Source organism: Oncorhynchus gorbuscha, linkage group LG22 (genome assembly GCF_021184085.1).
Source record: "Oncorhynchus gorbuscha isolate QuinsamMale2020 ecotype Even-year linkage group LG22, OgorEven_v1.0, whole genome shotgun sequence".
Taxonomy (NCBI): Eukaryota; Metazoa; Chordata; class Actinopteri; order Salmoniformes; family Salmonidae; genus Oncorhynchus; species Oncorhynchus gorbuscha.
Genome location: NC_060194.1, coordinates 31,916,843 through 31,929,168, shown reverse-complemented (window position 1 = coordinate 31,929,168; position 12,326 = coordinate 31,916,843). Strand labels below are relative to the sequence as shown.

Sequence of the window (12,326 nt, the reverse complement as noted above, 5' to 3'; positions counted from 1 at the left end):
TTCATTTGATTTATAGGAGAGGTGAGAAACTGGGAACTATTGACTGTCAGGTTTGTGTACTGTTAAGCAGCTGGATTCAACCCGTATAGCAGTAGATCTGTTAAAATGAAGGTTCTCTCCGATTGAGCTGACATGCAGCATTCACCGTGAACGTCGCCTTTAACTCAAGGTATAACAGAACTTGGGATACAAATTGAATCCAGCCCTAACTGCTAGACCATCCAGCACGGTTAACACTAGACAGTTGTCTGGTGACTGAATCCACATGTCATTGATTAACCATGATCGCAATCCAACTCATTCATAGACAATCAGAACACCAAGGCCTGATTCCTATTGAAACGTCAGGATACCATTTTAATATTGTTAGTCTCTTAAATCAGATGTGCATTGCCCTTTTCTTGACGAACACTCAGTTCCACAAAGTGAGGGAAGAGGTGCAACGCAGGAAAAATACATCTGCATGGCTGAGCAGGAACTTCCACTGGAATTTCCCCTTGTGCAAGAAAGTCAAACAGGTGTTCTGAAGAAGAGGGGTGTGTGTTTAAAGCCACTTCGTCAAGTTGACATCATCATCGTCTGAGGTCTGGCTGCTGGTTTCAGACTCTGAGCCCTCGTCCTTTTCTGAGTGGGCCTCTGCAACACACCTCCAGTGGGTGAAGTGGAGGGGGATGATCCCATTCCTCTTCAGCTAGGAAGAACAAGAACCTAAGTGAAAACACAAACCTAAGCCTTATTTATACCTGGTGTTAACATGCGTCCTTTGTCCTGATCTTATCCACATTCTGATGGTGCCCACACTAGCCGTTGCATCTACACATTGTAGTATTGTGTGTCTCATATCCGTCTGTGTCCACATTGTGACCAGATTTGCAGGTTACTCCCTGTACACAAATTATTTTACAGATTCTTTCAAAATATGAATGTATGTAATTTAAAACAAGTATTGATTGTAAAGCTATAAAAAGAGTACCAGTACCAGTCAAAAGTTTGGACACCATTTGTACTATTTTCCCCACGTAGAATAATAGTGAAAACATCCAAACTATGAAATGACACATGGAATCCTGTAGTAACCAAAAGTATCAGACCAAGCCTGGTCCCTCAAAATATATTTTGGATTTGAGGTTCTTCAAAGTAGCCACCCTTTGCCTTGATGACAGCCTTGCACACTCTTGGCATTCTTTCAACCAGCTTCATGAGGTAGTCACCTAAAATTGCATTCCAATTAACAAGTGTGCCTTCTTAAAAGTGAATGTGGAATGTCTTTCCTTAATGCATTTGACCAATCAGTTGTGTTGTGACAAGGTAGGGGTGGTATACAGAAGATAGCCCCTTCTGAAAAAACCTACACTCGATCCCTCCGATGTCAACAACTACAGACCAGTATCCCTTCTTTCTTTTCTCTCCAAAACTCTTGAACGTGCCGTCCTTGGCCAGCTCTCCCGCTATCTCTCTCAGAATGACCTTGATCCAAATCAGTCAGGTTTCAAGACTAGTCATTCAACTGAGACTGCGCTTCTCTGTATCACGGAGGCGCTCCACACTGCTAAAGCTAACTCTCTCTCCTCTGCTCTCATCCTTCTAGACCTATCGGCTGCCTTCGATACTGTGAACCATCAGATCCTCCTCTCCACCCTCTCTGAGTTGGGCATCTCCGGCGCGGCCCACGCTTGGATTGCGTCCTACCTGACAGGTCGCTCCTACCAGGTGGCATGGTGAGAATCTGTCTCCTCACCACACGCTCTCACCACTGGTGTCCCCCAGGGCTCTGTTCTAGGCCCTCTCCTATTCTCGCTATACACCAAGTCACTTGGCTCTGTCATAACCTCACATGGTCTCTCCTATCATTGCTATGCAGATGACACACAATTAATCTTCTCCTTTCCCCCTTCTGATGACCAGGTGGCGAATCGCATCTCTGCATGTCTGGCAGACATATCAGTGTGGATGACGGATCACCACCTCAAGCTGAACCTCGGCAAGACGGAGCTGCCCTTCCTCCCGGGGAAGGACTGCCCGTTCCATGATCTCGCCATCACGGTTGACAACTCCATTGTGTCCTCCTCCCAGAGAGCTAAGAACCGTGGCGTGATCCTGGACAACACCCTGTCGTTCTCAACTAACATCAAGGCGGTGGCCCGTTCCTGTAGGTTCATGCTCTACAACATCCGCAGAGTACGACCCTGCCTCACACAGGAAGCGGCGCAGGTCCTAATCCAGGCACTTGTCATCTCCCGTCTGGATTACTACAACTCGCTGTTGGCTGGGCTCCCTGCCTGTGCCATTAAACCCCTTCAACTCATTCAGAACGCCGCAGCCCGTCTGGTGTTCAACCTTCCCAAGTTCTCTCACGTCACCCCACTCCTCCGCTCTCTCCACTGGTTTCCAGTTGAAGCTCGCATCCGCTACAAGACCATGGTGCTTGCCTACGGAGCTGTGAGGGGAACGGCACCTCAGTACCTCCAGGCTCTGATCAGGCCCTACACCCAAACAAGGGCACTGCGTTCATCCACCTCTGGCCTGCTCGCCTCCCTACCACTGAGGAAGAACAGTTCCCGCTCAGCCCAGTCAAAACTGTTCGCTGCTCTGGCCCCCCAATGGTGGAACAAACTCCCTCACGACGCCAGGACAGCGGAGTCAATCACCACCTTCCGGAGACACTTGAAACCCCACCTCTAAGGAATACCTAGGATAGGATAAAGTAATCCTTCTCACCCCCCCCCTTAAAAGATTTAGATGCACTATTGTAAAGTGGCTGCTCCACTGGATGTCATAAGGTGAACGCACCAATTTGTAAGTCGCTCTGGATAAGAGCGTCTGCTAAATGACTTAAATGTAATGTAAATGGGTAAAAGAACAAGCCCATATTATGGCAAGAACAGCTCAAATAAGCAAAGAGAAACAACAGTCCATTACTTTAAGACATGGTCAGTCAATTAGGAAAATTTCAATAACTTTGAACATTTCTTCAAGTGCTCTCGCAAAAACCATCAATTGCTATGATGAAACTGGCTCTCATGAGGACCACCACAGGAATGGAAAACCCAGAGTTACCTCTGCTGTAGAGAAGTTCATTAGTTACCAGCCTCAGAAATTGCAGCCCAAATAAATGCTTCAGAGTTCAAGTAACAGACACATCTCAACATCAATTGTTCAGAGGAGACTGCGTGAATCAGGACTTCATGGTCGAATTGCTGCAAAGAAACCACTACTAAAGGACACCAATAATAAGAGACTTGCTTGGGCCAAGAAACACAAGCAATGGACATTTTGGAAATCTCTCTTTTGGTCTGATGAGTCCAAATTTTACATTTCTGGTTCCAACCGCCGTGTCTTTGTGAGATGCAGAGTAGGTGAATGGATGATCTCATGTGTGGTTCCCACCGTGAAGCATGGAGGAGGTGGTGTGATGGTGCTTTGCTGGTGACACTGTCGTGATTTATTTAGAATTCAAGGCACACTTAACCAGCATTCTATAGCGATACACCATCCCATCTGGTTTGCACTTAATGGGACTCATTGTTTTTCAACAGGACAATGACCCAACACACCTCCAGGCTGTGTAAGGGCTATTTGACCAAGGAGAGTGATGGAGTGCTGCATCAGATGACCTGGCCTCCAAAATCACCCGACCTCAACCCAATTGAGATGGTCTGGGATGAGTCGGACTGCAGAGTGAAGGAAAAGCAGCCAACAAGTGCTCAGCATATGTGGGAATTCCTTCAAGACTGTTGGAAAAGCATTCCTCATGAAGCTGGTTGAGAGAATGCCAAGATTGTGCAAGGCTGTCATCAAGGCAAAGCATGGCTACTTTGAAGAATCTAAAATATATTTAGATTTTTTTTAAACACTTATTTTTGGTTCGTACATGATTCAATGTGTTATTTCAGTTTCACACTGTTATTCTACAATGTAGAAAAATAGTAAAAATTAAGAAAAACCCTTGAATGTCCAAACTTTTGACTGGTATTGTATAGATGTATAAAAACTCCCAGTATTTTATTTTTCCAAGTATTGATGCCATAAGTCCATTGTACTAAATGTCAATGATTTTAGAGGCCAGTATGATGATGATTTAAATGGTTTGACCATGCAGATCAGTCAGATCACGAGGAGACTTTTAATAATCTACACCGGTCAAAAGATTTGGGCACAATCAGAATGTGGACAAAGGACGCATATTAGACCCAGGTATAAATGGGTCTCCAGACACAAGCCTGGTCCCACACTATGTGCTTGAGACAACTCTACCGTACAGCATGACAGCAATGGAAGAGTTGGCAACAGCACATACACTAGGCTACCTAAGCACTAGCCATTTTCATTATATTTAAACATGTCACTTCCTATGAGGTTTAAAGCAGTCACCGAAGATGCTCATAACATGAATGGTATTATTGTAAGATCGTGTCACAAACTCAGACGTACATGTTCAGTTTTAGTCTGGAACTCTCTGAGCTCTTCCTGAGTCAGGGGCAGGAAGCTGTCATCGTTTTCTGGGTATTCCTGCCAGCCCATGGCCTTCAGTAACCTGCAAAGAAACAGTGAACACTGCTTAATAGAGTGATGGTGTGTGTGTGTGTGTGTGTGTGTATGTCAGTCATACCGGTGTTCTGCCTCCAGTGAGCTAGACAAGTGATCCGTGTCTGAGTCGCTGAGGGAGTGAGACAGGCCGTTCTCATTGCAGACTCCCTGGCTGTAGGCTTTGGGCTCTGGGGTGCTGCTCTCGCCCTGAGGAGTCATTTACACCAAATAATAGACTCCAAAATGAAACAGGTCACTTCTGCTTACATATGTAGTGAGCCATGTGACGCTCCACATTTGACATGCCTCTGGTTTATTTTCGTTCAGTCAGACTGAATTTACCTTCAATTGGTTTGAATGTAACATTTTGGATGTTGTTTTGGAGGGCCTTTGCGTCCCACTGGGACATTTTCTAGGGGTGTTATGTACCTCTCCAGGTGTCCCAGGGCTGCTGCTGGAGGTCAGGTCACCGGTGACCTCGTCCTTCAGCGTCCGCAGGAAGTCACTCTTCCGGTCTGGTCCGCGCCGCATCAGCTTCAGCCGTGACGACGAGGCGATGTCTATGGGAGGAGTCGTACTGAAAGGACGCTGATAGAAAAGAGAGGGAGGAAAAATGTTGAGCCCTTGCTTGTGGTTTCTAACAGTTACGTAAACCTTTTCTCCCTTTATTTTGTTCCTCAGGACTGGATTTGTATGGCCTGCTATACGCTCTCTATGAACCCCTTTGGGCTGTGTAGGGGGCCTGGAGAGCTGCCCTCACCTCTTTGGGGGTGTTGTGGCTATGTAGCTGGGTGGCGGGTTTGGCTGCAGACACAGGGCTGGTGAAGACAGAGTCTCGTCCTGACAGGTGGAGGCCAGGCTTGGTGGAGTCTCTCCCACTCGGCTTCCACTGAGGGGGCTTGGTGGGCACCATGGCAGACTTAGGCACCAGGTTCTTGTAGACTGAGTGGGTAGAGCTAGTGATGGTTGGCAGGACTTTGCTGCCATTGATGGGCGGGGCTCCGGAGCTGGCGAAGCCAGTAGAGAACACAGTGCATCCTGGGTCCTCCTTGGAAACCTTCTTGATCACCAGCATCTTAGACACCATCTGCTTGCCACTAGGCGGGTTCTCTGGAGAGATGGGAGCAACTGGTTAGGAGGGGTGTAATGACATGGAGACAAAGGGAGTGGGCTGAACTTTGTGAAGATGTTACTGGTGTCAACTTTGTAATGTCAATAGATCAATTCATCTATTAGAGGGATTACCCCATACTCCAGCGTGAGGAGCCACTGGCCTCATCTGGTTCCCAGGCTTTCCAGTTGTTTCAGGGTTAAGGGAGGGCTGGTAGGAAAACATTGACATTATTTCACAAGTTTGTATATACAGTATATTTCCTATGATGTTTTATGTTTAGCTGTACCAATCCAGGTATTTTCCGTTAGGTCTTAATGTCACTATGCCCATTGACAAATATGTGACAAATGGCACAGTACCTCAAGACTGTAAAATGTGACAAGAAGTTGTCAAGAGGTTTCAAGGAATGGAGGATGAGATTATTACTTACAAAGTCCTCTTCCACAAACTTCAGATTGTCCTCCCTGCTGTGTTCATCATTGGGGAACTTGTCCTGGTAGAGGTCCCAGGGGCGCTCTTGCGGGGATGGAAGTTGCCGTTGCGCTGCCGGTGTCCCCCCTGCCTGTCCCCTCCTCCCGTCCCATGGCGCTTGGGTTGGCGCCCCAGGTGGTGGTGCCTGTCCTGTGCTGCCCGTGGCGCCCCGTGCCAGGTGGGATGAGCCTCCTTCCAGCAGGACCCCCCCGCTAGACCACCGTGCCCCCCCTTCGCCACCCCAGAGTCCACAGAGTCATGTCTCAGGAGGAGAGAGGGCTGCTGCCACCCATCACCTGCAGACACACATAGGACAGTAAGTTTAATACTATGTAACGAAACAAACACCGTTCTTTCAAGCAGGCTGTCAACAAACCACATATCACAAACACGTTTTTGGGGGGGCGCACAGGGGGTTCTGATCGTCAGGGTTACCTGCGGGGGCATGCAGGGGCCCGTTGTTAAAGAAGCCATCGGAGGAGTTGTGTCGGCGGCGGCTCACGGCAGCACAGCTGTTCCGGTGGTGATGGGGGTCACCATGCTTCTCTAGGCTGGCTGCAGGGGACTGGATACAAAAATAAAACGTTTATATTTTTGTTACGTGCACAAGTACAATGTAATGCCTTTCTTGTAACCGCATTCCCAACAATGCAGTAATCAATAGTATTATAAATAGAACAAAAACACACTAGAAATAACAACACTAGAAAGTAAGTAAGCCATGTACGGGGTAAAAAAAAAGTCCAGAAGAAACACCAGAAGAAACACAAAAAAGTTGCATCGGAGCTCGCAAGACTGCAGCCATAGAGTACGACGTCATCATTGTCAACACAAAAAAAAAAAGGTCAGTGAAGTGAAACCACGTGCTCCCAGATCATACCCCTAGTCTTCTAGTACCACCACACACACAATTATGAAACAGGAACAAATTCTCTCACAACAAACAACATTTTTCATCTGATTTAGCAATACAATGTCACACAGATACATAATACACATACACTATATATACAAAGTATGTGGACATCTTTTCAAATGAGTGGATTCAGCCATTTCAGCCACACAAGTTGCTGACAGATTTATAACATAGAACACACCGCCATGCAATCTCCATAGCCAAACATTGACAGTAGAATGGCCTTATTGAAGAGCTCAGTGACGTTCAAAGTGGCATCGTCATAGGATGCCACCTTTCCAACAAGTCAGTTCATCAAATACTGCCCCGCTAGAGCTGCCCTAGTCAACTGTAAATGCTGTAATTGTGAAGTGGCAACGTCTAGGAGCAAAAACGGCTCAGCTGCGAAGTGGTGGGCCACACAAGCTTACAGAACGGGACCACCGAGTGCTGAAGCGCGCAGCTTGTACAACTCGATGGGACTGACCTCAACCCCATCGAACACCTTTCAGATTAATTGGAACGCCGACTGCGAGCCAGGCCTAATCACCCAACATCAGTGCCTGACCTCACTAATGCTCGTGGCTGAATGGAAGAAAGTCCCTGCAGCAATTTTCCAACATCTAGTGGAAGGCCTTCCCCAGAAGAGTAGAGACTGTTATAGCAGCAAAGGGGGGACCAACTCCATATTAATGCCCATGATTTTGGAATGAGATGTTTGACGAGCAGGTGTCCACATACCTTTGGTCATGTAGTGTATCTATGTAATATACAGTCGTGTGGACATTAAGCAGCTTAGGTTTGGTGTTTGTGTAATAACTTTTTGTTGTCCATCAGTCACTACTATCAACTTGATCTTACTGGACTGCCAATGTTGAGATCGGTATCCACAACTAATTTGGCTGGTGTACAACCTGAAAAAAAAAAAAAATCACCTGGTATAGGCTACACTCTGACGACCAGATTACTCCAAGCTCTTGCTGAAAGTAAAAAAAACACGGTTCTCATTTAGCTGAATCTCAATCCCATGTCTAGTAGTCCCATGAGCAAGACAACACCACAACAGGCTCTCCTGCTTTTTACACTTCTGTCTCTGTCCATTCACCTTCCCTTTCTAGTTAAATAAAGGTTAAATAAAAAATAACATTTATTCTACTGCTTTCACTTACCACAGAAAAAAAAACACATTACAAATCAATCATACAGAGACTGGAAGATAGCAACTCTATGAGGAATGATAATAAAACAAGCAAAATCCCCTTTACTCCCTGTCAGTTTCTTCATCCTCTCTCCATTACAGTCTACATTCATTCAATATGACTTCCTTGTTTTTCTCCTGTCTGTTTCCCTTCATACAAACTGTATCTCTGACTATTTTTCCCGTGCTGATTGCAGTCAGTCTGCCCCCAATAAGCCCGCCCCTGCTTGTACGCACACACTAACATACATAAATACCCACACAAACACGGTCTCACCTTGGCAGGCTGGGGCGTGGAGAAGTTAAGCCAGGCAGGAACAAAGTCATGCTGCGCCATTTAGGTCCAGTGTCTCCTGTCAGTGGATCGAGGCATCAAACCTCATGGCAAGGATCTGACACAGAGTAAAATGAATGAGAAATATTGGATTTTGGGACAAAAGAAACACATTGTTACATAAGACTTGTCATTATTACCCCAGAGTCTTTGGCTCTGAAGTCCTCTCCTCTTCCTCTTGGTCTCTGCCTCCTCTGTGGGATTGACTCAGAGTGTGTGATGGAGAGCAGCACCTCACTGCCGAGCCCTCCTCCTCCTCCAGGACAGAACAGCCCCTTTCCCCAGAGGCAGACCCCGTCGTCCAGGGTGAAAAGTTGGGAGTCGGGTCACAGGATTCTGGGATTATCTGGAATGGTGATCCAGAGGCACGTTGTTACCCCCAAATTCGTCCTGATCACTCTACCGAAGCAGGTAGGATTCTTTGTCAGGTGAAGAGACACATGGAACCTGCTTGATCTGTTTTGTGAAACAGAAGGTTCTGATTGGCGGGCTCAGTAGACAGGCAAGTGAATTGCCCAATGGGAGAGGCAGGTGCAGGTTGTCTGCTGAGATTGGAAGCTCTGGGGCATCGAGCCCTGTCAGTGTGAACGGGACAGTTTCACTATGACATCAGAAGTGTGCTGGAAGGAGGTTCTGGCTCTTCTCCTGCCACTATGAGTGCCAGCTCTTAGTCATTTTAGTCTCTACCCAAACACATGCAGAAAATAAATAAATTCAGAGACCTCTTTTTATTCCAATGGAGGTCACTGAAATCCACAGCTCACCTCATTAAACTGGTGAAAAGGCTGTCTGGGGTTGAAGGAAAAAAAAAGGGTGTCTAGTATTACAGTCACATGACAGTAAAGGCAGTAAAATCCACTGTTACATTTCTGACATCTTCAATTCCGGTCAGTGAAATGTTGATACTGCAGAACAACGCATTATAATGCAGCTTTTCAATGCATGCTAAGGACAATGGTGTCTCAACGGCTGATTAGATTGGTTGCTTTCTTCATCTGTTCTATTATATTTGCTGGTATAATTAGCTGTAGTTGTGTGGTTGAAGGATGAGAGTGCAAAGGTTTTTAAACAGTATAACAGCAATTGCTTACAATCAGTGTTCTGTGTGTCACAACACACCTGGGACACTTGGTTGAAAGACAAAAAATAAACTTGTCCATAAAAGAGGGAACCTCTGAAAGGCAAATATCTTCCTTTCTTCAAAGCAAAGAAAGTGTAGGAACATATGGAGCATGTGTCAGAAGGACAGGTGCTGTGCAGTTACTCCTAGTATTTTCCGTCCTCTTGTAGCGTTGCTTTCACATGTAGTAGTATCTGCACTTATGCAGACCGGACCTGCAAACACAAAAACATAAATACTTTTGAATCTCAGACACACCGGTAAGGTTGTAATGCACAGATCCTTAGCTTACAAGTTTATGCAGGTGTATACCCGAGTCATGTTTCCAGCACAATATGTAGTAGTGTATGTCAAACTTGATGAATAGTTCTCCCAGAACACCTTTGATGAACCCACAATATAGCTTCTCATTCAAAAGACAGCAAACACATTGCAATGGTAAAAAGAAACGTTTTGAAGCTAAACATAATCAAAAACCGGAGCTCTTAAGACATTTTATACTCTCTTATAAAACTGCAAGCTTTTATCAAATATGTATACCAGTCTAAAAATATTCTAGACCTGAAATGTTTCTCGCTCTCCCAGCCCCTGATCTAAATTGGGCAGTGAGTGATTGTGTTCTAAACTACTAAGAACTGCAACCCACTCACAGCATGTCATCATCATTAATGATCATAAAGCTGTAGTGCTTCCTAAATACAAATCAATAAACATGACTTGCCTAGTTAAAAGGTCCAATTATATATTTTTTATTAAAATATCCTTTATAGCACTGTGATAGGCTGTCCAATGGCTTCCATTGTGTATTGAGTTGACTAAGTTATTGTGGACACATTCACTTTTACAAACAAGTTAAGGCACTGTCAAAATTCTTAGCAAGTGAAGAAATAATTTGAGCAGATTCAGGAAGCAAAAACTCTGATCACTGCTAGCTAATTATCTGGCTAGCTACAAAAGTATGGACACCCCTTCAAATTAGTGGATTCGGCTATTACAGCCACAACTGTTGCAGACAGGTGTATAAAATTGAGCACACAGCCATGCAATCGCCATAGACAAACATTGGCAGTAGTATGGCCTTACTGAAGAGCTCAGTCACTTTCAACGTGGTGAAGTGGAAACGTCTAGGGGCAACAACGGCTCAGCCGCAAAGTGGTAGGCCACACAAGCTCACAGAACGGGACTGCAGAGCTCTGTAGTGCGTAAAAACCGTCAGTCCTCTGTTGTAACACTCACTAGCGAGTTCCAAACTGCCTCTGGAAGCAACGTCAGAAAAATAACTGTTCGTCGGGAGCTTCATGAAATGAGTTTACATTGCCGAGCAGCAGCACACAAGCCTAAGATCCCCATGCACAATGCCAAGCGTTATCTGGAGTGGTGCAAAGCTCGCCGCCATTGAACTGGAGCAGTGGAAACGTGTTCTCTGGAGTGATGAATCGCGCTTCACCATCTGGCAGTCCGACGGCCGAATCCGGATGCCAGGAGAACGCTACCTACCCAAATGCATACTTACAACTGTAAAGTTTGGTGGAGGAGGAATAATGGTCCGGGGCAGTTTCGCATGGTTTGGGCTTAGTTCCAGTAAAGGGAAATCTTAACGCTACAGCATACATTGATATTCTAGATGATTCTGTGCTTCCAACTTTGTGGCAACAGTTTGGAGAAGGTATTTTATCAGGACAATTCCTCCTGTGCACAATGCGAGGTCCATAGAGAAATGGTTTGTTGAGATCGGTGTGGAAGAACTTGACTGGTCTCCACAAAGCCCTGGCCTCAACCCCATCGACCACGTTTGGGAAGAATTGGAGCGCCGACTACGAGCCAGGCCTAATCACCAAACATCAGTGCCGGACCTCACTAATGCTCTTGTGGAAAGCCTTCCCAGAAGAGTGTAGGCTACTTTTGCAGCAAAGGGGGAACCAATTCCATATTAATGCTAATAGGCTATGATTTTGGTATGAGATGTTCAACGAGTAGGTATCCACATACATTTGGCCATGCAATGTACAGTATATTCCTTGTAAACTCGTTGTAACCAAGTTGTGAGCAAGCTAGCTAGCCACGACTATCACCAAAGCTAGCAAGTCAACTGGCTAACATGCAGTAACTCGCAAAACTACGACCCAGTCTCAAACACATACAATATATTTTTGCAACAGAGTAACGTGAAGTTGTTTCTAATATTGCTGTCAAATTTCTGCAAATAAAAGGTAAACAGACCTTCGCTTCGTTGGCACAACACGGCTTCAAAATGGCTACCGCGTTAGCCCACACCGGGTCGGGGGATTCGGGCGCTAGCTAGCTAATAACGTTAGCTTGCTAGATTTTATAGGATGATGCCAAAACCTACTTATATCAAGCAATATCTTAACGAAATATGATTTAAAAAATATATCTTGACTATTAATATTCCGCTAGCACTGCAATACTTGCGTCCTGCTATGTGCCTCCAGATTAAAGTGGCGATTGGGTGTTTGTTTGGATTTGTGGTGCGCTCGCGGAGTTGATTTATCTGGGGTACATTCAAGTTCTTATAATTTTGCAACCTCAGGCGCGTAGCATTTTGTTTCAAATTGAATAGGAGTATGATTTTTTGTATACTAAAAACGTCGAAACAGATTAGAAATAAATGAGTTAAAACATTTTGCGATCAAAATTGTCTTTATT

General features: G+C 45.4%; 1 protein-coding gene across 1 annotated transcript; it reads right to left on the bottom strand.

Annotated features, from left to right (window-relative positions):
- Positions 1-330: 330 nt before the first annotated feature.
- On the bottom strand, positions 331-12,193 carry LOC124009145 (vasculin-like protein 1). Its single transcript, XM_046320657.1, is given in 12 exon segments — positions 331-691; positions 4,432-4,534; positions 4,610-4,734; positions 4,957-5,115; positions 5,288-5,637; positions 5,773-5,848; positions 6,072-6,142; positions 6,145-6,408; positions 6,548-6,677; positions 8,483-8,597; positions 8,680-9,874; positions 11,880-12,193. Coding segments are annotated over 10 exon segments (1,485 nt in total). The 5' UTR covers positions 8,543-8,597; positions 8,680-9,874; positions 11,880-12,193; the 3' UTR covers positions 331-544.
- Between the last annotated feature and the right edge of the window lie 133 nt (positions 12,194-12,326).